General features: G+C 40.9%; 1 protein-coding gene across 4 annotated transcripts; it reads right to left on the bottom strand.

The window, feature by feature from the left end:
• Positions 1-12: 12 nt before the first annotated feature.
• clocka (clock circadian regulator a) lies at positions 13-27,930 on the bottom strand. 4 transcript variants are annotated; one of them, XM_075484692.1, is made up of 23 exons: positions 27,768-27,930; positions 15,658-15,733; positions 8,747-8,954; positions 8,559-8,649; positions 8,335-8,391; positions 7,773-7,921; positions 7,597-7,688; positions 7,421-7,510; positions 7,216-7,336; positions 6,976-7,089; positions 6,756-6,874; positions 5,771-5,853; positions 4,814-4,920; positions 4,584-4,731; positions 4,420-4,495; positions 4,199-4,340; positions 4,000-4,100; positions 3,764-3,874; positions 3,443-3,589; positions 3,092-3,268; positions 2,819-3,006; positions 2,406-2,664; positions 13-2,289 (listed from the first exon to the last, which is right to left on the bottom strand). In XM_075484692.1, the coding sequence occupies exons 4-23, from the start codon at positions 8,576-8,578 to the stop codon at positions 2,080-2,082; spliced, it is 2,511 nt and encodes an 836-aa protein (XP_075340807.1). In that variant the 5' UTR covers positions 8,579-8,649; positions 8,747-8,954; positions 15,658-15,733; positions 27,768-27,930; the 3' UTR covers positions 13-2,079. The 4 variants fall into 4 exon arrangements, with proteins under 4 accessions (XP_075340807.1, XP_075340806.1, XP_075340804.1 ...); XM_075484691.1 differs by having other exon boundaries at positions 3,092-3,316; positions 3,764-3,871; XM_075484689.1 differs by having other exon boundaries at positions 3,092-3,316; positions 27,768-27,929.
• Positions 27,931-28,000: the final 70 nt, after the last annotated feature.

The raw sequence follows: 28,000 nt of genomic DNA, 5'->3' as shown, positions 1-28,000 counted from the left end.
AGTGACAACATGTGCAGAATGAAAAAAAGAAAGTGCTTTTATTGAAGACTACAACATGTAAACCTCTCGTGACAGACTCCGAAATAGATGGTAAACCTACAAATTTGCTTTATATGGGCTCTTTGAAGTTTTCTAGTTCATTTGAACACAAGCTGTCACTTTTAAGCAAAGGCAATTACTATTGTAGAAACAGCAGAGGCTGCATGTGTTAGTCGATTTCTTTCATGACAAACGAAAACTGAGCTTTTGTTAGAAAGGCCGTCTGCATGAGACAACGCGCGTTGGTCTTAAAGCTAGACTGAACAAAACGTGACCTCCATGGTGCGCCAGTCTGCACGGCGAATGATAACGGTTTCATTCTTCTGTGCTTGAAGGTGAAAGTGTGACATGGGACCGATTTCTGGAGGGAAGAAGACGGGCGCTGCATGTTTACAGATGAAAAACAAAAGTTATTTTCCTAGTTCGACCAAAAACTAACTTCTCAAAACTTCATCAACACACTCGGACAATGCAGTTAGGGATAAAACTCACTCTGCGTATATACACTCAGCTAGACTCCAAAGTCCCGTCTTTTTTTTGCCTCCTTTTGTCAAAACAGTAAAGTGCATATATATAATAATACAGCTGAATTCTCAATAAAGCTGCTCTCATTCGTATTTTCTTTTTTTTTTTCATTTTAACGCGTCAGACATTGTGACTGAAAAATCAGCTCATTATCTGTCAACTTGTGGTCCACTTGTAGCATCTCCAGACGGTCACTCTGCTCTCATAAAATCCTGATTTCCTACAGAGAAAGTTAGAAGTGTTAAGCTGATGCCTCTCCAAGGCAGAGTAATTAAGTCTGGACAGATGACAAAACAAATGAGAAAGTCATTAGATAAGCCCTATGCTGGCACACAGTAATCTCCCTTTGTAAGAGTTTTTACAAGAAGAGAATAAAATTTATATTTCTACATATTTGGAGGGATAAATGTTGTGGATGATAGAGGGATAAAGCATTTTGATGTGTCGTACAGGCAACGTAGACGGCTGTGAAATGGAGGACTCTTCAGGAGTATGAATTCAATAATGATATCAGGGTGGATGTTGGCGTATTGTTGCTTGTGTTTAGCTTAACCCTTTGTCTCCATTTCATAAATGATATCTGGCACAATTTGTGTTTAAAGTTTTTAGTGTTTGGATTTTAAGCACATCGTTTAAAAAGCTTAAAAATACTTAAAAACATTTGTTCAAACATCAGTTTGACACGAATGAAATTATATGAAAAACCACAAGTCAAGGATTAAAAAAAAAAAACTAACTGTGACACAACAAACAGCAAAGGCATCGTCTGCTATGCAGACACACAAACACTTCCCCCCCAGGAGAAAGGAAGCTAGGAAACCTCCGCCACCGAGCATTTGAAGATCTTTTTCTTAGACCACTAGAATACAAACTAACTAAAAAAAAGAAGCTGCAAATAACAGACAATGCATTTCATTTCATGCATCATATAAAATATTAGTTATCTCTTTTTCAGTATATTTACATCATATATTACACATGATATTCTGTACAATAACATTTCCATCTATTCCACATTCTTAAAAATATTTTCTGACCCATAATCATTTTTACACGGGAAAAACAAGAATAGGGGAAAACATCCAAACTGGCCAGTCCTCCGGCCGTTCTGCAGGACGTCCTTGAGGGGAAGATAAAGTCTTCACAGCTTTGGGGAGAAAGCCGCATGAAGGAATGCTGCGTTGTTGACCGAGGCGTGCGTGCACACAAACACGGTGCACAAAGTGACGGGACCAGGGGAGGAGACCACCGCAGACATTGTGGCTCCATGTTTTCTTGGAGGGAAGGCTTCGACCGAGGTTTCAGACCTACTGCCAGAACCACGGGGAGCCCAGGCTTCGTGCTCAGGTGTTCTGCACAAACAGCAGAAGATCCTTGTGAGGGAAGGGAAGCCACGGCCTGCCCATCCAATCACTTCTTTGGCTCCAAGGCATGGTCTCATGGCGGCACACTTTAGACTCCCATCACACAGACACCCATGCTTGAGTTTGGCCGCTTCTGATATGCTTCAGTCAGCTACTGGGGCTGCGCAGCGGAGCGCTCAGACAAACCATCCGATCTGTGAGGGGCCAGTTGCTGTTTCTGCTGTTGTAACTGTTTCTGTTGTTGTAACTGCTGCTGCTGCTGCTGTTGGGCTGCGGCAGTGAACATACTCTGCTGCTGCAAAGGGAACGCTGCCTGCAGGATCAACTGCGTGGACTGGTTTCCATGAAGGAGCCGAGGAGCCTTAAGTCAAACATTTAGATTCGTTAAGACACGGAAACACAAGAGTTTGCAATACCTCCACACAATCTTTACACAAATTCATCCATGAACGTAGAAGTAGTAACCACCGGTAGTACCTGCAGGAACTGCGGTTGCTGTTGGGTCAGAGGAGCCTGTCCTGTCTGCAGGGCGGATACCTGCGACTGCGGCTGCACCTGCGACTGCGGCTGCACCTGCTGCGGCTGCTGGGAGATGCTGATGGTCTGCGTCTGGCCCTGCTGAGGAGCGAAGGCTGTCACCACTTGACCCATGAACATGGTTGTGGGGACCATGACTGCCCCACAAGTCATCTGTCCAGTGACTAGTTTAGTCAGCAGCTGAGAACCTGTAGGAAACCTGGAAGACACAGGAAATGAGCCATTTATACATGTGAAATAAAAAGTGGTCAAAACAAAGGTGGTACAACCAGTTAACTTGAGTAATACAAATTATGTTTGGATGAAGAAACAAAATGACAATTCAAGTAGTACATTAAAATGAAGAGTCATACCTTATCTGAGCTGCATGGTCCTGTGCAAATGTTGCCACAGAAGGAGTGTTGAGGCCAGTATTCTGAGCCAGGCTTGTGGCTATCTGTACCACATTAGCAGGATTTTGCTGTGGGATCATCATTGTATTGTAAAGAGATGCAGAAAGGGGATTTTGTTGAGGCTCCACAGTGAGAGTCGGACGCTGAGACTGAAAAACACAGAAATAGAATCATGCACATGTATTCTGTTTCTGGGGTCTTTGAGAGCTGTTTGAACGTTTCAGTTCATCTGACCTGTGATAGTGCTGAGCTCTGATCCCTCAGGAGTGTTCGCTGCTGGGACTGGGGCTGGATACCATTTTGTTGTTGTTGTTGTTGTTGTTGTATGCTGCTCTGTAGAGGCCCTGCAGACACCACCTGGCCCTGGATGTTCAGTGTCCCCCCCTGCTGCCCAGTGCTTCCCTGGGCCATCTGAACAGAAGTGAGATTTACTTCTCCAGCTCCTTTCTGCAGGAACATCTGAGGCAAACAATATTAAGACCACAACTCAGAAATATAACATCAACGCATGTATTCAAACAGAAAAACAAAACAGAGATATTTAGTTGGTTGTATGTTCAGTCAGTTGCAGCTCTGACGTCCCACCTGCAGACTCTGTCCCTGCACCCTCAGCAGCTCCTGCTGGATCTGCCGCAGCTCGTCCTGCTGCCGGTGAATGTTGGCCTCTATCATCCTGGTCCTCTGCTCCAGCTGCTCTTTCATGTGCTGCATGGCTTCCAACTGGCTAAAGAACTACATTGACTCATTTATTAATAACTCCATAATAGATGTGAACTCGTTGGTGTATAGTCCTAACTTCTTCCATGAACCAGTAAACGACTGAAACTGTGGCTCAGGTAGGGCACCGTCTGGCACCTTCTACACGTTCTGAATGAGGTTTTTAAAAGAATGATATCAGCAGCATACCTGGTTGTTTGGAAGTTGTTGTTGTTGTTGCTGTTGTTGAGACTGCTGCTGCTGTTGAGAAGCTATGGAAGGCGCCATGTTCTGCCCTGTATTTTGGGAGTTCATAGACTGCTGATGAAAACAACACAGATATAAAATAAAGGAGGATGAAGTCCTGATGAAATCCCTCATCACCCACGCAGGATGCAGGCACTTAGATTCATTACAACAGACTCTTTTCTAGCTCCTCTACTGACCTGACTGCTGACCGATGATCTTCGCTGTGAGGTTATCTCCAGGGCAGAGGTGGACTGTCGACCTGGTGTACTTCTATCTCCCTGAAGCTTCATCTGTGATGCTGAAGGAAAAATAGAAACAAAGATCAATAAACAATAACAAAATGAAAACACTTGTGGTCTGCTTGATAGTGAACCGCTGAGTGTTAAAGGTGCTTACAGGCTGGGTCAGACACAGCGCTGTGGGAGGATTTGCGTGAGCTGCGAGACGAGGCCGAGGGGGTCCGGCTACGGTTGAAGCGCTCTAAAGCGTCCTTCAGGCTGGAAGTGTTGAGCTGGGACTCAGAGCCAGAATCCTGGCACTGCGGTTATAAAACAATGTCACAGGTCACATCTCCTCGTCATTAAATTCAGAGTAGCTCGTGTCGAGCAATTGATCACCTTGTCAACTGTGACCTTCGGTGGCAATTCTTCAATTCCAAGCTCTCTGCGCTGCTCTGTTCTTACTTCAGCATAACTGTAGAGCAAACACAGTCAATTAAATGCGTCTGCACATTAATTACAAAGATTATTAAGAAAAACTAAGTGTCACAGGGTTAATTTACCTCACAACAGTGTGTGTGCAGACAATGAACTCCGGCCTAGAGTTCCACTGGTGATAAGTGATGTAGTAATGGGTCTGCAGCCAAATCCACTGCTGCCCTTTGGTGAGGAATCTGTAGTAGCAGGACTTTCCTTTTCCATATTGCATTACTGTACAGAAACAAAGAGGAAAAATGACCCCTACTGTTTAAAAAAAATAAATAAATCAGGAGGATAACAGAAGTACACTCACAGTGTTCGTGGCATTTGGCGAGTGTCTCCAGGTCATCTACATGATAGTAGTCATATCCTGATGTACCCAGGACCTCAAACGGGAGGTAACCAATGATGGGCGAGGCTCTGGACAAACCCAAAAAAAGACAAAAGTATGGCTGGATTAGTGGAAGGGAGGTCTTTCTGTAAACCTTTCCACACAGCTGAAGTGAACATTGACAATATTTGATGACTTAGTCTTGGGGGCAAAGGAAGGTACACAGCACTATACTTTAAGAAAAAGAAAAAACTTCTATCATAAGACCATTTACTACCAAGTCATTTGACTACAGACTTGTTTATAGTCTGGTCCAGAGTTTAACCTTCTAGCAATCCAGATGAGCATCTGGTCACTACTGGGTGGGGGTAGGGGGGTTAAAAACTAAACAGTCCCACTCAGATCTTGAAGTTTTGGCCATAAATGGCTGATCTTACCAGCTGTCCTGCAGAGTTTTGACTAGCTGCTGGTCACTGACTAAAATCATGCTGTGAGTATATACAGAGTAACACAATTTGAATCTGGTCTGTCTCAAAGAAATAACAAAGCAAGATGCATTTCTGCCTTTTAGTTCTGCTCCTGTGGATGGACACATTTGTTTATTGCAAATATGCACGAGGAGACAGCGTGCAGGCAGGCAGGCAGACAGGCAGACAGGTTCCACAGTCTAATCACCCTTTGACTGAACAGTTTTGATGATGTCAACCTGCATTATCAAAGCTGCGTGAATCACTGTTGGAAAATACTGGTGCGTGGTGCCAGGTCAGGCTGCCCTGACTGTTCTTTTAGATGTTAAATCATTTTCTCGGGAGCAACAACATAGTATGAACAGCAACCGTAAGCTCGGCTGAAAACAGTAAGAGAAATGAGAAAAATACAAAAATTAAGATCAACACACATATTATCAACATTCAAAAAGAATGATTTACACAGCTATACCTGTGGTCCAAGAAGAGGAATTTCCACTCTAAACTATGTCTGGAGGTAAATTCCTCATTAGGCTCCTCTACAGTGCACATCTCCTGTGAGGGACGGAGAAGAAGTACAGAATTTATACTAAATCATCTGGATCAACAGAACGCCACAACTTCTAACCTTTACAGCACAGCTTTGCTCCAAGTCATTTTTATTGACGTACAGAAGCATCAAGGGTTACTAAAACATCACTTCTTAATGAAACTTTGGAAATAATATGACATTGAATGTTACAGACACCAAAAAAGGGACTCCTTAAAAGAGTTGCCTTAAATAATGGCTCTTAAGCAGCTTTTGAGTACGGTACTAATTATTATTGATTTTCTCTTTCTTTAAACAGAAAAGGATTTAAAGTTTCAAAGAGCCATTATCAACAGGCAGAACTATGCTTGTGCCTGATTTTCAAACATTCATTAAAAAAAAAAAAAAAATTTAAAAATGGAAAAAGCAACAGTAACTTTCCTATGAAACAATACAGTCTGATATAATTTTGAGACAAGAGGGTTAAACCATTAGTACAGGCTCTCAAAGTGCGTGGCAGGACTTCCCAGGGAGGCTCCAACACTTTCAGGGGATGCTCAGTGAATATAAATGTGGAAATGTCCTCGATCAGAAGAATAACTCATATTTGGGATGTGGTTAAAAAGCTCAGGAACATTAGTTCTGGTGACTTCGACTGCATTTTCCCCATAATCAGAAACTAATAAATACTACTGTTACAAGTCTGACAGACACTTCACTGCTTCTCAACTGACGGCATAACTTAATGACACACATCCAACTGCAGTGTCAGAGGCAACACGGGATGGAACATAATGACCAATGAGTTCGCCTGAGGTGACCGTCACGCCTTGTCATAATAAAAAACACCTTTTTCTAAGCCTGTACCGTCAACTTAAAGTGTGTCAAGCAGACAAAGAGAAATGAAAGAATACGTGATGATTCTCACTTTGATAAATTGCGGTTTGGCTAGCCTGACAGTTGCAATGAGACACATTCTGTCCTCAAAAGCAGAGTGAAGCGATCGCTGAATGATTCCTTCGAAACCGTTTCGGGTACAGTTAGGCACTGGTGAAAAATCAGAGCAAAAGACAAGTCAAACCTTCAGGAACAAGAAAAATAAAAGATAAAAACCTTAGCCCCAGGTTCATTTGTGAGGAGCAACTTACCATTATTCAGGGATTTGAAGTTTCCAATGAACTTAACATATTCATACACAGGAGGCTCCTTGAGGTCAATTGTCCCTCGAAGCATGTGGCAACAAAACTCCAGCTGATTCTTTGCTGATAAAAAATAAATGAAAGGAATAATGTTTAAAAACAGAAACGGAAGAAAAGAACTGCATTTGCAAATAAAATAGTGATAAGAGTAAGGACTACAGGAAAAGCCAAGATACGACTTAAGCCTACTTTTTAAGCCGTCAGGTGTTAGCGTATCTCCCTCCGTGACATGAGAGGACAAAGTCTTGTAGACATCAGAGTGCTCCCCCACTGGCAGGAAGTTTAACAGGTTCTGATCCACGAGATCAGACTGAAACAAGTGACAGGCTTGATGATGACTTGGACTTGTTTCAATGTTGTGATCTTACCATTATTTATGGCAGCTTATACTCACAGGTAAATGTTCTAGGAGGGATGTCACGCTCTCAGAGACATAGATTATATTCCCATCAGTCATAATTGCAAGGAAAAATCCATCCAATGCCTGACAAGCAAAATGTTCTGCTTTAATTTGCTGCTTTTTTTTTCTAAAATGGGGAAAAATACATTAAAGCGCTGAAACTGTCTCACCTCCAACATCAGCTGAGTGAACTCCTCATTATTGAGAAAAGGAGGTTTCCAGTCTTGTCTGATTTCAGTTGATTCGGACTGAGCAGCAATTTCTGGTAAAGTAAAAAGAAAAACATGCAGCAGCTCCAAGAATCTCACGGAAAAACACATTTCTGGTAGCTCGGGCGGTTTTTCACCTTTGTGTTTGTGCAGAAAGTCGATGCTTTTCTGCAAAATAGTGGACTTGTCCATCTTGCGGGTGTTGCCTGGCAACATGGTACCCAGCTCCTTGATGAGGACATTGAACTGGTCTCTGCGTTTCTTTTCAGACTTGTTACGGGACACACTGTAGATTTAGACATGGAAAAAATTACATTGTTTATTCCCGGAGGTCTTCACACATCTCATCTCCTTTTACCAGCACTGATGCCAGTACAGCAGCATGTGACCAAATGACAGACCTAATAGTTACAGATATGCTAGAAATGCATTGGAAAACGTTAAGTGTCGGGATACAATCTATTTTCTAGACAGATTTGTAAAATCTTGTTCATAATTTTCAAATAACAAGATAACCTTTCAGGCAGCTTAGCAGGTATTGCAGCGGTAACCACTGCCAAAAAAGAAAAAAAATACCATAGGATTACCAACATTTGGTTCCAATTGTCATATTTAATAGTACATCCATGGTGTACAATGGTGTTGCCATTTTCTATCTCAGCTAAATGTATCATCTAAAAACAAACCTCAGGGTCTTACCGTTTCGCTTTGTCCTTTTCATCCTCTTCCATTAACCCATCAAAAATACTGTCATCTCTGCACAGTGGACAAACAACAAATTTAAGCAGATTCAACCCACAGAAATCAAATTGGGCAAAAAAAAAAACTTGATCCAACCTAATATATGGGCCATATGGACTGTTGGCTACAAAGTAAAGTAGAATTCTGACACAGTTATTCGAACTGGATAGATTTTAACTCACCGGTCAATGCTTGAGGTCATTTTTTTTTAAATCCTGTTTAGGGTCGCAGCGTTTAAGAGGGGCCTTTTGATCGTGAGGTAGACATTTGAACCTTTAAAGAAAAACACTGCGTTAAAGAACACTTTGACGGTCTCCACGTGAAGAATTATAACCAAGACTAAATCAGTCATTGTAAATCTGAACTTTACCAACAGTATAGCCAGTCCTGAGAGAGGAAAATGCTGCTGGAAGAGTGTCGAGTCTGGGTGGACACTGTGCGGTCAGGGCGGACCCCTGTGAGTCTCAGAGGAGAGTCACTGACAGTTTCTATGACCAAAGGTGCAAAAATGCCTTCAGTGAGCTGGATCTTTGGTCTGCTTTGGATGTAAATGTTGCACATGGCAGTAACAGCTGAGTCTAAGAGAAAGAAGGATAACACATGACAATACATGAGGTCAGATATTAAGTCCAAAGATACAACTTCTCAGTTTGTAGTTTAAACAATTTATACACGTATTGTGCAGGATCGTGATTCAAACATGCGGTACAGACAACTCTTCTGGCACACACTGGATGTCAAATGAGGAGAGGAAACAATCCGGTGGCACTGGCTCTGAGTTCATTCACCTTCCAAGCCGATTTAGTGTCACAGAAATGTTTCCATGAGAAAGTATACAAAAGGTTCTGGACCATCAAACAAAACTTCATCCAAACTATATATAATATAGTTATTTGGAGACTTTTAAAAGTCTATGGTGCCATAAAAATAGAACTGTTAATCGCATTATTCATATATTAAATTCCTAAAATTTCATGATTGTGACAAGCCAATGGCAATGTCAGGTTCAGAATCCTGTCCAGCAATACTTTCACATGCATACTGGGAGACCTGGGGATTAAACCACCAGTCCTCCAATTGGCAAACAACCTCCTGAGAAACTGATTTTGAAGTAAAGTCAACCCAGCTAAAAAAGGACAAATGCACAAAGCTGAGAGGTAAAACTTATTCATAATGCATGCTTTTGTACGACTCCAGATAAACAGCTTACCCCTGGTGTATAGTAGCAGATTTCCACTCAACACAAAAGAATCGTCTCTAAGCTCTATGATCACATGCCACAGGAGGCAGGCTTAAATTTCCTCTAAAGAACTAAGAAAATCAGGAGGAATATTAATAAAAACAGGGATTTACACAGCAGTATGCAGCCAAGTCAGACGCCTCTCAGATGAACAACAAATCACTACTAAAATAAAGGAGGGTTGGGTTTTTTTTAACAGCTGTGCCTTTTTACAGATGCAAAAACCACAAAAGGTATGTTTCTCATTGTTCAGCTCTACTTCCACAGGTAGTCTACAGCGGATGTCAGCTGAAAGTGAGTATACGGTCTATAGCCTAAATATGTGACCCTCTTCATTCTTGAACCATTTACCGTCAAACTTGTGTGGGAGGTTTTTCTCATCATTACCGCTTATTTATTGTAGTGAGAAAATCCCCTCAGAGTCAGTGTTTGTGTGCATTTGGCAATGTGTGAAACACACCTGCAGAACTTATTAAAGAGGACTGGATCCCACTCAACACAATTAAGTGTTGTTAATATTTCTCCAGTTAATTAAATCAAATAGGCCCAACTACTATCCCGACGTAAGAATCAATACAGTATCACAGTACACAGAAAAGTAATACGAACCGTCACACAATCCCAATTAAAACAAATACAAAATGACTTGAAAATTTCATTTGAACTCTTTTTTTGTACTCATGAACAACTGATTAAGACAAACTGTCTACTTACTGACAGCAGACCACATGTGTCTGTCATCAGCACTTATCCTGCCATTGAGATCCTTTTCTTAGTCTAAGTCTTACTGTCAAACTAATCCAAATAAAAACAAGTTGAGAACATCAACATCGCCCAGTTAGGACATCACAGGGGAGAAAAGAGACCAAAAGGAGGGGAGTAGCTTTTATCGTGACTCACTGACTTTCAGCCATGCAGTGCCATTTTATTGCTCACCATATGTGACTCTTGACATAAATACACCACAGAGAATGAGTGTCTTATCTAGGATAATTGTTTTGTCAACACAAATGACCTCGTACACCTGACTGTAACTATAAAAGGGAGTGGAGAGTTGTAGTTAAAAGGCTCTATCTGTAGACTAAACATTTACAGAGAAAGATGCTGGCAGCTTTTTCTCTTTAGGCTCCACAGCATCTCAAACGAGACGAAAATTAGAGATAGGGAATGTTGACACAGTAGCTTAAGTTCGGTGCGAGTGTTTTGCCACTAGGAGAGCAGGGGTTGTATAACCGTGATGTCATCTGTGCTTCACTGACCTGCTGGCCCAATGACCTACTTTCCTCCTCCTCCGATACAACTTAATTAGAACTCCACAGGAAACACCTTCCAGCTCTCAACAATAACCCAGCACACTGTCAAGACAAATACCTTAAAAGCTGAGCACATAACATAGCAAGTACTTCACACAAGGGGTGTGCAGGGAATCAAACTGCCTGTGTAGTGCTTCTTCATTCCTTACTGGTGTTTCCTGAGCCTCATCAGGCACAGACATCAGGCGAAAAAAAAAAAGGGATGTTCTGAAGAAAAAAGATCAGGTCAGACCACATTAGTTCACCTTAGCACACCAAGACCATAAAGTGATTATAGAAACACACCAAATAACAGAATCGTGACAATGGTTTCATCATTTTTCTATTGCTCACACGGCATTATTGTTACATATCTCTGACTGTGCATTTGCATGTGGGCGTGTGTGTGCACTCAGATTTAGGGCAGCAGAGCTCTGAAGATATGACTCACTCTGAAGTGAATCTATGGCGCCTCTCTTCACGCATTCGCCACACCCTGCACTGAGATGCCAGCACAGCAGCTGTGCCAATGGGCAACACCATAGCAACGGGACTCGCCACGCAGAGTAAAAATAGCCTGACCGAATTTCTTCTCAGCGGATTCACTATCAAAACGTAAGAAATTAGAAGACCACAGAGATCAACTCCCATTTAGTCAATAGATATAAAACATTGTGACATGCAGCACGCTGTGCTTTTCCTTCCTGAAGTACAGATCATTCCGTTCTTACTCTTACAAAGCAGACTTCTTTCTGCAAAGGGGGGTGCTGCTGTTTCAAATAAATTATGGTGACCACCATAAAACTATCTTTTGTGAATCTGTAAAAGTAAATCAATCACGTGCCAAGAATCCCAATGTGAATCCAAAGCATTTTTTATATTGTACATGGATACGGCAACTGCCATTTTATGCTCGATTGGACCGGATTATTTCATACTTTATTGAAATACAAAACTTAATCTGGGTGTCTTTCAATTGTGACATAAATCTCGAATTACTGCAAAAAAAATGAAACCATTTCAAGGTAAAAGGTTTTTCAGGGTGTCCTTTGACACCACCAGAAACAGAATCTGAAGAAAGACTCTTGTGTAATAACTTTTGTGTAACACATGGAACACTTATTCTCTATATGCCACAAAAATTAATTTAAAAAATGACCTATTAGGGTTTAACTATAAACCCTAATCAAATCAAAATCAAATCAAATTTATTTGTATAGCAAATTTCATGTACAAAACAATTCAAAGTGCTTTACATAAAATAAAAGCATTGCAGCAGGTAGTGGAAGAAGCATTAAAAATACATAAAATAATATAAAGAGAAACAAATAAAATAATTTAAATGAAGTTAAAAACAAGCAACAGTCCAGATAAATTAAAAAATATCTTGCAGATTTCATGCATAGACACATGAGAAAAGAAATGTTTTTAACCTGGATTTAAAAATGTCTCCATTTGGTGAAAGTTTAATCTCCACTGGCAGTTTGTTCCACTTGTTTGCAGCATAACAGCTAAATGCTGCTTCTCCATGTTTAGTCTGGACTCTGGACTGGACCAGCTGACCTGAGTCCTTGGATCTAAGAGCTCTGCTGGCTTTATATTCTCTGTACATATCACAGATGTATTTTGGGCCTAAACCGTTCTGGGATTTATAAAGAAGCATGGATGGTAACACCTAACTTAGGTAAACTCTGGTTTCGTAGCAACCTTTATGTTTTCTTTGACATCCTCGTCACACCCTGACACCCAAGAACAAGGGATTTGTGAACTCTCAATGACCCCAGGTCGCACACAATAGACTGCAATCAACCATAAAAAATTTGAAAACACACTTATTGCTGGTGAACATCCTACAATAAAAAAAATGTAAAAATCTCGTTGCTCAGATTAGGAGCATATATTAGGAGGATAGATTCTGCCCTTAGCGCTAGGAAATATCTAGGATAATTACATGTAGTCTTAACAACCAGAAGGCAACAGACTTGCTTTCGAGAAGGTCATGCAACACGACAGCAACACTTTAAAGCTGCAGTCGGCAGGTTTTCAAAGTTGCGAGTCTAAAGTCGGAAAATTCGAACTGATACAACTTTCAGGTCCCTCCCCCAACCTCTAACAAGCTCCGAATCGCCCCCCAAACCCCTCCCCCTCTGTGGACGAGGTTGTGCACGTGAGTTCACACCAGTGTGAGCCCACACAAGCTGGGGCAGACTCACGCTCAGCAGCGTGTGCACAAGCTGTGATTGACAGGTAGGATTCCTCCACCCTAACTTGATTGGTTAAAAACAGCCGGGAGCGCTCGGTTTTTGCAAGCATGATTACAGGCTTCAGAGGGAGCTACAGATTTCGTTATTTTTCCTAAACAGCCTATTTATTATTCTACTTCCAGAATCCCATGACAGTTCAAGCTAATATGACTAAAAAAAAGTTGCCGACCGCAGCTTTAACAAGTAAATTACTTGATGACATCCAATGAGAGGCAGCTATAAAGTCTTAACATCCTCGTGGCATCCGCTCAGCAATTACAGATTCCCTCAATTGAAACGCAAAGTTCTACCCTGGAAGATGTGGCTGAGGACAGATTTAATAATGTGAAGTTCATTTGGCTTGTAAGCAGTAAAATTCACAACACAAGATTGTCAGCATTACCCAGTTCCCATCATACTGCTGTGTGGCTGCAATAACCAAACTCAACACCGGGCAGCCAGCTGTGTTTCCACTTTCTGCGCACACGTCCGCAGACCCAGTAGCACAAAAGCAGCCTTTGTTTTACATATTCACTCCACAGCAAACAGACAGGAATGTTTGAGAGGCAAGCAGCAGTGGCTGGCAGACGCCCCTTCAGAGCTGCTGGCTGCCTGTCCCAAAGGAGCAGGACCTCTGCCAGGGGCCTCATCCTGATGCCAAATGGGTCACTGGAGTGCAGAAGGAGGACTGGCAGCACAGGGGAAGCAACCAAGAATGACTGTGGATCTATAGTTCTGTGAGATTATTGACAAAAGGATGACTGACTGTTAACCACCAACACCTATTCACATAGACTGTGTGAACCAGACAACAGTTCGATTGAGAATCAACAGCTGTGTTACTCTGAACACCAGAAAACCTAAAAAGTTCATCTTTTAACGTCGCTTTGGATGTGCATGTGGCCATGTCTTTCTCAGAGGACAGACATAAAAACACCCACATTATATTATTCTACACAGATTTAAAAAAAAAAAAAAGAATTTGGCACGACATGATTTTAAATTCAGCGTGATTCAATATGTGGAACTTAAACCAATCACATGACAAGAATTTCATTGTTCACGCTGCAAAAAACAATCCATGGGTTAGTCAACAGTTGGAAAAGAAAATAAAGTCCAATAACAAATTAGTAATTCATCAAGCAAATCTTTGCTAATTCCATCTAGTCATAAAGCCACTGCTTTAAATGGAAATCATATTGAATCTTCACATAAAAGTCTGTTAACTGATCTTGTGGAGTAATAAAGCATAAATGAAAAAAAACAGTCCTTTTTAAGCCAAGTCAAAGAAATTGTCCACTCATGTAAATGTATTTTTTAAACTTATACATTTTGCAAATGCAGGTTTAAGGCACTGAAAATGGACCTCTTGGAAAATGGCCTCTTTCTTTTGGAAGCCGTGAGAAAGAGTTTCACGTTTGCACTTACAGACTAGCTATAAGCTATTTGATACTTTATTATCCACCACTATGATGAAAAGCACCCGCTTTGAATAGAAGAAGAATGGTAAGAATAAAAAAAGAACACGATCTCTGGTTCTTACACCCACACACACACACACACACACACACACACACACACACGAGTCCTTTCTGAAACTGTCCACTTTGAGTCCAACAGAAGAACAATCTTATCCTTAAGCTAGCATTATACCAAAATACTCCCACTAAAGAAATCCATCACAGGTAATCAAGAGGCACATTCTACATAATATCTGCTTTATAGAGGAATCATAGACATTGCATTAATAAATAAGAAAAACAAATGCTTTCCTACTTGATCTGAAATACCCAGAAGAATGGCTGTGACAATAAGTACGAGACTCACACAGGTGCAATATGAACCTCAGAGATGTAACTTAGGTTGTAAAGAGTGGAAGAACTATAAGTGCGAGGACAAGACATCCTGACAAAAGAGTTGTGAGCAGTCAGCAGAGACTCTGTAGATAGTTCCTCTTTATGATAGTTGCGTAAGTTAATTACATGAGCAAAAAATGAGAAAAAGTAGTAAATGGCTAACATCAGAAAGCACAGCATGTTGTTGTACAGCAGAGTTGCTTTTATCCATCAAGGTTGCAACTTAAGAGGGAGCGATTATAGTGTTCCATTTCCAGGTGTTTTTATTTCTACCACTACAATGTATCTCTGCAGCAAAGAGCTGTCTGGAATAATGTAGATGTTCCCATTCTCCGGAGTTAAGAAGTATCGTCGTTTGGTGACTTCTTGATAAACGAACTGCAGCTTGTGGGTTCTACCAAATCCCGGAGGAATAATACTCTAATGACTCAGTCAACACCATTCTCAGTTCCAGTGATGAGCAGACAGCAAATAAAGAAACAGAACAAAATGAAAACATTGATGAATAGCAGCTCTGTTATAGCTCCTCATGATTTGGAATTCAAACAGCATAATTAGCCCAGACTGTGTGTCTCCAAACATGAAAAAGCTTTAACCGGTTCACTGCTGCGGCCCGCACCACAAATAACAACACTTTCCGAAAGTCTTACCTCTCGTCTTCGAATGATTGTTGGTTGGCCAACTGCTTCACCTCATGACGGAGGAGTCTGGACATAATTCTTCCATCTGTTGAACAGAAAGAGCCCAATTTACAAAAACAGAGCAAAGACACTTCACATCACTGAATCAGAAGTAAAACATCTGGGTCATCGTGAGCCTCCCACACCACTGCAAAACAAGAGTTCAGCTCAGAATTCTCTCTCTCTCTCTCTCTCTCTCTCTCTCTCTCTAACACACACACACACACACACACACACACGTCTCTCCAAAATTCATTGATAGTCGAACCCCCCTTGGCCATCAGCTGAGGTCTGTTTTCAGGTAACTTTCACATAAGCATTTACAATAACATAACTTAGGATATTACATAATTGTCGTCCTTATCTTGGAAATGCTCGTTGAAGTAAGGTTTGACTTAAAGGATCCCTGATATTTCAAAATACTTTAAAATGTCTTCAACTGATGGATCAGATCAAATGGTTTGATCAGGTAGAATGATTAAAAACGGTATAAGTTGCTGCAACAGTCTAACAATTCCTTCCATAGGTTAGTACATCCATTAAGTCCAGTGTTTTCGGAAATACTTTTCACTGAAGTAAATATCCTGATATGGTTAAAATGCATTTAGATGCAGATTCAAAAACAAAAAGATTTACTCATGAGCATTTTGAGAAGTGATGATGCATTTGCAAGACTTCCACCCTCATCACTTTTTATGGAAAACCCAATAGACTTGACCCATTTTTCTTGATCGTGGTACCATCACATAGCATCATTGTAAGATTGCCCAGATTTCCCATGTAGGTCAATCTTTTTGGTCAATCAAACTACCACTTTCTCAAAGGCTTCATTTTGCCTGGTGATTTTAAAAATAGCACATATCTCGATCTTTTACGCATCGCAAAAATGAAAGCCATTCAAATCATTTCAATATTGGAACGAAAATAAGATGCCACATTCAGTGAAAGATTATTTCAAATTCAATTCTACGTTATATGAGGTCGTTATAAACTTTTCTCATTTTGAACCATCCGCGAGTTCTGTATCAAAGAGTCCCACTTCAGCTTATCGTCTTGCACGAGTTATGATACGAAACTTTTGTTGGGTTGAGCTGTGCCAAGAAATAACTGCTGGCGAAGTCCGAGTTTGTGTCGTCGATTAAAGCCAAGAAGCTACTCCAACAATAAGGGCATCACTTTACAGCTAGAACCAGAAAGAGAAAGGCTTTCCGTTGTGTTATGTGACATAAACTGGATCAAAGTGGCTGCTGTCAGTTGGTCTGGTTGTCAAATGTGCAAACTTACAGTATAAGCTGTCTAAAATCTAATCAGCAGATGATACTGTACAACATTTACACTTAAAGTAAAAGAGAGCTTCTTGTGTCCAACAGACATAACAAAAAACATTTTTTTCTACATAAGTAATAAGGCTCACGTCAATATGCTGTGACAATGTTTTATGTGATATATCAATGAGCTGATGTTCCCCTGCTGCATGATGTACTGAATTAAAGCTTATCGGGACAAGCTGAGCATCAACGTCTGTATACAGCAACAACCTAAGATGTCACACCTATAAAAAGTCTTCGATGCAGCAACTTTTTTTTTTTTTTTTTTTTCTTTTCCTTTATTTAGCCAGGATTGTCCCATTGAGACTAAGAGTCTCTTCTGCCAGGGAGTCCTGGTCAAAATGGCAGCTTACATACAGTTCCAGACGCAGACAGACACAAAACATATAATAAGGAAAATAAACTTACAAAAAATACATTAAGAGAGAAAATAATAATGATAAACTTAGGCCTACATAAAACATAGCATCAGATCAAGGTTATGTGGTGTATGTTTAAAAACAATGACATTCCTCTGTGTAAACAGCATTCATTTCCCTCTTAAAAGTCTGCAAAGAGGGCAGAGAATCCATACACAATATATTCTGCAACTCATTCCATAGGTGAGGAGCATAAAAAGAAAAGCCTGTCTTTCCTAATTCAGAGGAGTGCAAGACTGAAGTAACAACTTTTGTGAGGAACGTGTACCATAAGATGAAGTGCGAAGAGTCAATAAATTACAGATATAATGGGGAAGTTTACCCAACAATGCCTTAGCAATAAAAAGTATCATATGCAATTTACGCCTTAAATACAGAGATGGCCATTGGACTTTAGAGTATAGATCACAATGGTGAGTTCTTGAGGGGGCACCTGTTACAAATCGCAATGCAGAATGATAAACTGCGTCCAGCTTCTTGAGGAAGCATAAGGGCGCATGCATATAAATTGTATCACCATAATCCAACACTGAGAGAAAAGTACTCTGGACCAGCCTTTTTCTTGCTAAAAATGAAAAACATTTTTTCATACGAAAATAAAAACCAACCTTAGGCCTTAGCTTTCTTAAAAGATTATTGATATGCACTTCAAATGTGAGCTTTTGGTCTAACCAAATACCAAGATATTTGTAAGAAATAACCCGCTCCAGGAAGGTACCATCAAGTGTTGTTAAGTTACCATCAGGACATGCTCTTGATCGTGTGAAAATCATATACTTCGTTTTATTTGTGTTTAGTGCTAATTTTAACTGCAATAATGCATTTTGAATGGATATGAAGGACGTTTGTAAAGAATCCAAGGCATCTTGCACTGAGGTACTAACAGTGTATAGAATGGTATCATCTGCATATAGATGTACCTTAGCTGGATTTAGGCCCTTACCTATATCATTAATATACAGAGAAAACAAGATTGGGCCAAGAACTGATCCTTGCGGGACACCTGCTTTTATGGTAAGTAAGGGTGATTGAAGGTTCTCTAGGGCAACACACTGTGTTCTGCCAACTAAATAATTTGAAAACCATTGTAACACTGGGCTACTAAAACCTATAGCCTTAAGTCTATGCAATAGTATTTTAAAATCAACAGTATCAAACGCCTTGGAGAGGTCAACAAAAAGTGCACAACATGATTTTTTTGTGTCCAAGGCAGAAATAAAATCATTTAAAACAGATGTCACGGCAGTTCCAGTGCTATGACCTTGCCTAAAGCCTGATTGAGTTGAACTTAAAATATTGTTTTCAGCTAAGTAGTGTTTCATTTGCTCACTGACAAGAGATTCAAACACTTTAGCTAGGGTTGACAACCTAGAAATGGGTCGATAATTATCTAAGATAGACGGGTCACCCCCTTTTAGAAGTGGCAATACTTGAGCTGATTTCCAAGATTCTGGGATACATCCACTTGTTAAACTAAGGTTAAAAATAGCAGCAATGGCATCAGAAATTAAAAGTGCAGCAGTTTTATAAAAGAATGGTTCAATTTGATCAGGACCTGCTGATTTTTTACAATCCAAGTTTGCCAACGCCTTTCGTACCTGCGAGGTGGATATATGAGTAAAATTAAAATAACTAGTATTAGATGCAGTACATATGTGGTCAGTATTTGTTATATCAGTTTTAGTCTGAGTCATAACCCCTGCATTTATGAAGTGCTCATTGAAGGCATTTACAATGTTTTGTTTCCCTAAAATTTCCCCTTTACTGCATGAAAGAGAGTTTGGAAGGGTAGGTGGCGCCATTGTACCTTCAGTAGATTTGATCAGTTTCCAAAACTTTTTAGGGTCATTTAGATTTTCATTTATCATTTCAAGGTAATAACCACTTTTTGCGTTCTTCACTAATCTTGTGCACCTGTTTCTGAGAGTCCTGTAGTTCAACCACAGATTGGGGTCATTATGTTTCTTAGCATTTGCCCAGGCTCTGTCCCTTTCTCTAATGGCCACAGCAATATCATCTTTGAACCAAGGATTGTTTTTACCACTTATTCTAAAAGATCTCAATGGAGCATGTTTGTTAATTAAAAAAAGAAAAGTTGCTTTAAAAAAGTCCCAAGCCTCTTCTACAGTAGTCATATTACACACATAGTGCAAATCACTATGAAAAACATCATGCAGGAAGGCCTGCTCATTGAAATGCTTATAGTCCCGTTTGAAGACATATCTTGGACTAGATTTTGGTGGCTTGCAATCTCTAACACAAGCAATTGTGCAGTGGTCACTGATATCATTGCAGAATATACCAACAGCAGTATATTTATGTGGGGTATTTGTGAGGATGACATCCAATAAAGTTGACTTGTTCATGTCTTTTAAATTAATCAGCGTGGGCGCATGCACTAATTGCTCAAGATGCAGCGCATCACAAATGTCCTTAAGCGCGTTTGACGATGCGGACAACCAGTCCCAGTTTAGATCTCCCAACAGTAGGAGCTCGTTGCCCGTGTATTTGTGCAGCACTTCAGATAGCGCAGTTGCAGCCTCAGCTGTTGCAGACGGTGGGCGATAACACCCGATTACTGTAAGGCCGGCACTGTTTGGCATAATAAGTTTTATTGCCAATAATTCAAAAAATCTTGGTCTAGTGACAGACTCGATGATTGAGCACTCAAGTGCTGTTTTGTTGTAGGCTGCCACGCCCCCTCCCCTTTTCATGCGATCTGACCGGAAGATGGTGTAGCCATCAATGTTTATCATTTCATTTGTGATAGAGGAGTTCAGCCAAGTCTCTGTTAAAACCATTATGTCACAGTCAGTTGACTTTGCCCAAATACGCACGGATTCTATTTTGTTAATTAGACTGCGCACGTTTGTATGAATGACACGTAGCCCGTTTGAGCTTTTGAGATCGGATGGAGTCTCAAGCTCAATTTGACCAGGGCCTGGGTTAGGGTGAACATTTCCTGCCAGCAACAGCAGAACAAGCATCCAGGCATTCACACTCCCATCCTGCCGGCGGCGGCCATCTCGGACCGCAGGTGTAGGCCCAGTCAGCCACAGGGGAGAGAGTCCAGACTCCCGCACTCCCGAGATTTTATCCGCACCGTCCGATACAGTCCATCGGAGAGACGAAGGGGGAAATCCAGCCACAATCGGCATCGTAACAGTCCTCGCAGAGGCATTCCAGCAATCCAGGCCATGATCAGCGCTGCCTCCCGAGTTGAAAGTCGGAAAGAACGCCAACAGGTAGATCAAAGTAATCCAAGTCATTTTTTTGCTGGTTTAGGCTACCATCGATTCTTCAAAGTTCTATGCGCCAACTGTATCGGTGTGGTTTAGTAAGCAAACGCGAGTAAACAATAAACACACGTTTTGGAACACATTATAGGCTATATATTGTGGTTACTGAGACAGGGACAAAACAAACAAACACCTATGCCGCCATCTTGATACAATACAATATGGCTTTCTTTTTAAAGAGCACAAGGGACTGATGCAACTGCAAAAGACTAAAGGACATTTCTGAGAAAGACTGACTTCTGCTCCGACAGACTGCAGCAAACACACGGTCAACCGTGCCTAATGTGATCCGAGTCATATATTAGAAGAAACTATTTCAAGGGTTTTGAAGCAAGGAGGTCTTGGTCTCCCTTAGCACTCAAATCAGCAGGAAGTTTCCCCTGAGGTAACAAAGCCAGCCCAACAAGGGGCTGCTAAGTTCTCAGAAAAACTAGAAAGGTTTTGTTGGTCAGAATTGAGATTTTGATTTTAAAGAGGAGAGAGACAAAACGAAGAAAAAAAAAATCTGTTAAAAGTAGGTTTCCTAAAACCATCGATAAGCAGGTTACTTACAGGACTTACTTACAACGTATATCAATCCAATTATGTAGGGCCCTATAATTTCCACGGAATATCGCAGAATTTGACATGATTGACTGAAATGGTGTTTTCGTGTGGAAGAGGAACGCATGTCTGGAGAAAACTGTACAAAGGTAAGCAAATCTGGGTGGCACAACAAGCCCCCTCCACAGACGTAGCCCCTTTCCCTTCAAAACAATGTAAACATGGCAAAGCGGCTGCCCACGGCTCTGTCTTTGTCGTCAAAAAAAACTCTGAAACTCAGCGCTAACCCTTCAGAGCCGAGCAATACCCAAATGACTTTTATGTGACAGGTGAACTGTTGTTCTGCAAATTTTGCTAGCACTCAATTGACAAGGTACTAACTCACAAGGACTAACTAGTGCTACAGCTTTAGTAACTCTTTTTAAGTTAAATTTTAAGAAGTTTAAAATGTTAGGTTGTTGTTTTATGACAAGTCAACAAAAGTTTCATTACTTTCTGCTTGTTTTTGATGTATTGAGGAAATTATTATTTTTTTCATCTCAATAAATTTAAGTTAATTTCTATTTAATTTGGGTACATTTTAGTCATTTACATTAAAAACAAACTAGTTTTGGTAGTAAAATAAGAGTAAAAGGTAAAAGAAAAAAGATTCCCAAAAATTAAAAACGGAAAAAACTGAATTTGGGAAAACAATAAAACGGATTTTATAGGGCCCTAATTATGTTGATGTTATTAAAACCAGTGTGTCCATTTACATACCATGAAGGAGTTGCTCAATTCCACCATTATTTATCATTTAGGTCACAGGGAAGTTTTTGCAGTTCTAATAAAGTGAGTAGGTTGTATCCATTATGATCTTCATCACTGGGAATTATTCTGTAAATGGCAGTTGCACAAACTCCACCCTTTCAACACACGGAATCCACAGTTCTTCCAAACTAAAAGAAAGAAATGCAGTTAACATTGCTGCCTAGACTGACTTTGTGATGACTGACTGATGCACCAGTATGAACAAACGTGCACTCTGGCAGAGTGCATGAGATTCAAAGCAGATGGCAGTTTACTCGGTCCAGCCACCTCTATCATAGGTCTCCATCTGCACCATCAGGCTGCCAGTACATCAGTGTACAAAAACCATGGGACTGACGGTGGCTCCGCACTAAGATTCAGCCGGACAGAAAAAGGACTCCAGCAATTCTCCACATCACAAATTCTTTCCTCTCAGTTTTACTCTCACATCACCTCCTTGTCCTCTCGTGGTCTCTTTGATGCCTCACAGGCATATCATTTTAAAGGCCCTCCTGGCTAAGAATCAACTTTTTCACCTTGTTAACATATTCATGGGGTGTTATTTACCTGTTAAAATACATAACATAAGTAAAATTAGCCTTCAACCCAATGGCTGAGGACTTCTCCTTTGAATCGTCAGAGCATCACCACAGGAGGGGTCAGACAGCCATGTCCTAAACAAACTAGTTGGAGGAAAGAGTCACTCAGGTAATCCTGACTGCTTGCTCGGTGGAGTTCAAGCAAGTTATAAGAGAAGCTAACATCCTCTGCTTAAGTCTGTGATAGCATGACATCAGATACTGTAAGCCTCCGTGTCTTATCCAAGTTGTTTTTGTAAATAAACTAAATAGAAAGTGGGACGCTGTTCCAACCATTTATCCGAGAGACATCAGGAGCACAGGCAGACATGTCCAATGAGCCCATGTCTTTTGATGCGTTTTGTCGCAAGACGCCAGGGCAGACAGTCTTCCCGAGGGCCACGGATCACTGCCACAGCTGGGATTTCTAGCCGACTAAGCAAAAGGCAATGACTCCTCTCTGGCCCGCTCTCAACTTTGACCCAAAAAAAGTGCCGAAATTTCCCACAATCAGGTTGCATGAGGAAAAAGCCCCAAGCAACACCACTAGCAGCCCGGTAGCAAACCAGCTCTATTTCAAGCTCTGTGGCAAACACACTGTGTCTGTGGTACAAAGTTAAAAAAGCCTATAGGAGAGAGGCCAGGTCAGACTTCTCAGACACACCGTCTTCCCTGTGTAGACGGACTCATACAGCTGTACCGTGTCACAGCATCTTATCCGAGAAGCCCTCATAATGCTCAGTGAGTGAGAATTAGCAGCCCTGACCAATATCTTTTTGTCGTTTGTTCTTAACAATATGAAAACTGCATGTGACATAATTATCACGGTAATTTGATTATTGTAATCATTCGGATTTATTATTCAATTCACAACTGAAATTTAAAGCGATACTCCGGAGTAGATTCAACCTGGGGTCATTTGAACCGTGATATCCAGCCAAGTAGCCCACCCGCAGTTTTTTCGATATTGGCTGAACATCAGCTGAGTTACTGAGTTATCCCGAATAGCTTCGTACAAGGGTTAATGGATCCTGGCAGTATCTCCAAAATTACCACACTAAAATCACATGCCATGACACCAAACTTCTACAGTAGTACAAATATGGTCTGTACTCACAAAGCGATGCATTTGGAAGTTTGAAAATAGTCCAGGAGTTTATTATTATCAACACAAGCCTAATAGCTTCTCTGCTGCTAAAGCTGCGTCGACGTCACTTCTGGGAGCTGGGAGCTTCAAAGTAAGATGAGGGTTGATCTACTACTGTAGACAACAAAGCAAGGCTGCTCAATTTCTCCATTGATAAAATAAATTCACAACTGTACAACATAAAAATTCATAAAAAAACATGTAGAATATAGCATATACTTTGTTGTCTACAGTAGTAGATCAACCCTCATCTTACTTTGAAGCTCCCAGCTCCCAGAAGTGACGTCGACGCAGCTTTAGCAGCAGAAAAGCTATCAGGCTTGTGTTGATAATAATCAACTCCTGGACTATTTTCAAACTTCCAAATGCATCGTTTTGTGAGTACAGACCATATTTGTACTACTGTAGAAGTTTGGTGTCATGGCATGTGATTTTAGTGTAGTAATTTTGGAGATACTGCCAGGATCCATTAACCCTTGTACGAAGCTATTCGGGATAACTCAGTAACTCAGCTGATGTTCAGCCAATATCGGAAAAACTGCGGGTGGGCTACTTGGCTGGATATCACGGTTCAAATGACCCCAGGTTGAATCTACTCCAGAGTATCGCTTTAAAATTCAACTTACTGCTCAGCCCAGCAGCAGAGCAGTTCACATCAAAACCAGGAGCACGCCAGTCTGCTGAAAAACACCATCAACAAGGGATACAAGAAACAAGTACCCCTAGTTGATAGTCAACAATTCTTTCAGTCATTAACAGCCATGATAAAGAAGGCTGTTAATGACTGAAAGCTTCCTGAATTCATCCAAAGCCAGAAAACATCACATCTGAATCAACACAGGCTCCTCTGCATCAGAAGAGGCCCATATGACAGGCATAGTGTAATTACATTATTAGGCATGGCACATAATAATGTCATCAGTGAGTGTTCCTCTCCCTCCTCATTGCTGGCGGTTTCATCAGTTCCACCTCCTCTGTCAAGTGCAAACAAATGTGCCGTTCTCTGCTGCCATGTTTGAACACTTTTTATGCACAACAGCTGACAACACAGCGACAATCTATAGGTGCCTGCACAGATAAGGTTTTCTGATACATTCAAAGTTCTAAAACCTTTACAAACATGTTCCAGTGTGTACAAGATGCCAAGCAACACAATAGTCAGGGGATATTGATAAGCTTTTGCCAAAGCAGAGGACAGGTGAGAGAAGGAAACTGTCCTGGTTTCCTCCGCTCACCTGCGGCGCACTGTGGTGCCAGCAAGGGAGTAATAGGTGTCAAAGTATTTTTTCATGCTCCAAAAAAGTTCCATCTGCTCGACATGGAAAAAAATTAAGCACCTCTTCAAAAGCAAAGGTGCAAACTACCACCAGTCTGACCTGGGTTGGATCATTGAAGCCATACCAAATCTGAATTTGATCATTGAAAACATTAATGACCAATGACAGACACTTTCAATTAGTTTTTGCAGAGCAAGGCAATATAAGCTGATATCGAAATACACATCATGTAAACTGAGCAACACATTGGTCAGGCCATTTTACCCATCCATCTCTGTTAATTAACAATGTCAAAGCAGCACACTGCTTTCACCAACTTCTTTGGTTGTGCAATTTAAAGTGTCATGAAAGTGTAAACAAGCCTAATTTAATCATTTTTAAATCACAAGAAGCTGCGAGATAAATGCAGTTGTTTCGCATTCAAGTGATGGTCATTTCTCACAAACTCTTCTTGAAATCAAAAGCAAAGATCTCTGCAGTGACAGTAGATTGATGCTCATTTATAGCACTTCTCTGATGACACAATGAATCATCACAGTGAACTGTACTAATATAAAAAGGAACAAAAACATTTCAGTGTGCCAGACGATATGGTTCTTCTGCGTTTAGATTTTCTGTTGCAACATACTTCACATTAAAAACAGCTAACGCACATCAGCACAAATAAAACGCACCATAGTTTGTTCCAGGTCACCAGACACTTTTTAAACATGCGTTGTGCCCCTGTAAATATTCCCACATACATCCTTCAGACTACGCTAGACTGATGTGTCTCTGTCGGGGACAGAGAAGCAACAAGGGGAACTGAGAATGAAGTGGAGGGAGGTGAGAAGCCTACCTATGGGCCACTGTAATTTCTTACGCCAAATAGACAAAGTTTGCATTTAGGCTTAAACAGTGTCTGGTTCCATGGCATATGAAAAACGCAAGACAATATCCTATTCTGCCTATTATACCCAATTTACTAAACTATCTTGGGCATTATAAATGGATAAAATGTGGGTAGGCTAGTTTAAAAGGCTACTCAATCAGGGGAATAACTTATCAGACCATATCAGGTACTCTTAATTAAAGGTTTTTGACTTTTTATTTTGCAATATTCCCTCTTGTAGAAGTATTTATTGACTGTGTTACAGTAAGATTAAAAAATGTTCAGTACCTGGACTGAAATATTGTTCATTATTTTGTATCTGTTGAAAATTGTAATACTGTACATACTGTGTTTTTTTAGAAATATTGCCTCTTGTGTAAAAGGCTGACTTGATTATGTTTGATGAGCTACAGAAGGAGGAATTGAAAAGCTAAATGGTTGAACTCAAAAGTGTTTTTATTTGCTTAGATAGCCTATAGCTCTGTTAAACCTGTTGAGGTTCATACAAATTTGAATAAATGTTCTTATACATCCAGTAGGCTACAGGCACATTTTCTGTAAGGCAGTGTTGGTGGTGGGGTTCTGGTTGGTGGCCTGTGCCCCTGTACAGCTGTATGCCTAGCAACGTCCCTGGTTTGTTCATTACAAATCAAGCCATAAATAAACAAAATTCCTACGATACTAAGAGCACTTTTATCAATGTAATCTGACTGAGCGAAAGAAAAAATATGAGCTGCAGTCCAAGCTTCGAAACGACAGGACTCTAACTCAGGGATCTCATACGGTCGTTGTTCGTTTGTCTCAATAAATTGCTGCGCAATCACTTAAAAAAACCTCGTCATGGAACGATAGCGAGAAAATCAAAATCTTAAACATGCTCATTGTCACATAAAGCAACCATTCCTCGTGCCCTGCTTATTTCAAAGTCACTTAGTGCGCTTACAAGCGAGTCAATTTCGATACGCGCACAAGACGGCAAAAGTTAGTTTGCTCCCAGTCGCAATTGAGGTGCATTAAAGCGCCTCTCAAACAAGATACAGCTGTGCTGTCAAGCTGGTGGGAAACCTTGACAAGTTGAACACGTAACAGTTTTTCATCATTTCTTTTATAGAGACGAGCAGAATAGATCGGCGCTAAAACAAGACTGGGCTTCTGGAGAGAAGCGCAGCTGCCACGTTCGTTAACAAGGGAGAAGGGGGGAATATCCCTTTGAGGGACAAATAGGCGTAAATATGAGGAAATTATGTTAATTATGTTGAGAGCTACGACTCTAAAGCATGGTCAACTAGACTTAAGTCAGCCTTCCACTTACAAATGTAGGTACAGACATCTACCTGTCCATCTGGTGCTGCCGAGTGATGCCGGTCGGCCGGCCAGCGAACCGGGAAGAGATTTCTAGAAAGCTATCGCCACCTAGCTTACTTGCTAACGTCAATAACAGCAAAAAAAAACAACAACCCAAATAGTTTGCCACAATGCAACGTATGACACGCGCAACCAAGACATATTAGTCCGCGTGAGAAAGAATGATAGCAGTTATTTTTCCGCTGGTAAGCGACTTAATAATGTGAACGAGCAGGCTTTTAACTCGTATTCAATAAGGTGCTGTATGTATTGTATGTCAACCCACTTCGAGCTACAGCTAGCAAGCTAACATGCAGCATTAGATAAGAATGTGGGTCACTGGGCCTTTGGCCAGTCTCTGTCAACAAGCAAACGCAAACCTGCTCTTTTCTCCCTTTCACACCTGGCAACAGTATACACAGAAGCTGCCGATAAACGGCGTTAAAAAATACGAGTGGCTTCACCGGTTAAGTTGTGACACTTACCCCTGTACAGTCTCCTCTTTCATCAGGATATCCCTGCTCCCAGTGGCGCTGCTGACGATTGAATGCGCAGGGCTGAGAAGGAAGACCGACTGGAGTTGGAGCGGGTGCCAAAAAGGCCTACCGCTGTACTCCTGTTAAAACACACGCTCGGTTTGAGAATGCTGATTGATATCTTGACATAGGTGCACTACCCATACTCAAACGGATAGACTCTAGTCTAGTTAATAGGACTT

The sequence above is a fragment of the Odontesthes bonariensis genome, chromosome 15 (assembly GCF_027942865.1).
Source record: "Odontesthes bonariensis isolate fOdoBon6 chromosome 15, fOdoBon6.hap1, whole genome shotgun sequence".
Lineage (NCBI taxonomy): Eukaryota > Metazoa > Chordata > Actinopteri > Atheriniformes > Atherinopsidae > Odontesthes > Odontesthes bonariensis.
Note: the sequence above shows the minus strand (reverse complement) of the source record. Positions and strands in the feature narration are given on the sequence as shown.

Bases quoted from the DNA above. Each gene is read 5' to 3' on its own strand.
- clocka (XM_075484689.1), bottom strand. From the start codon at position 8,578: ATGACCTCAAGCATTGACCG. The intron at 5,854-6,755 runs GTGAGAATCATC...CGTCCCTCACAG, and splicing joins CCAAACCGCAATTTATCAAA to GAGATGTGCACTGTAGAGGA. The intron at 4,496-4,583 runs GTAAATTAACCC...TTTGCTCTACAG, and splicing joins TGCACACACACTGTTGTGAG to TTATGCTGAAGTAAGAACAG.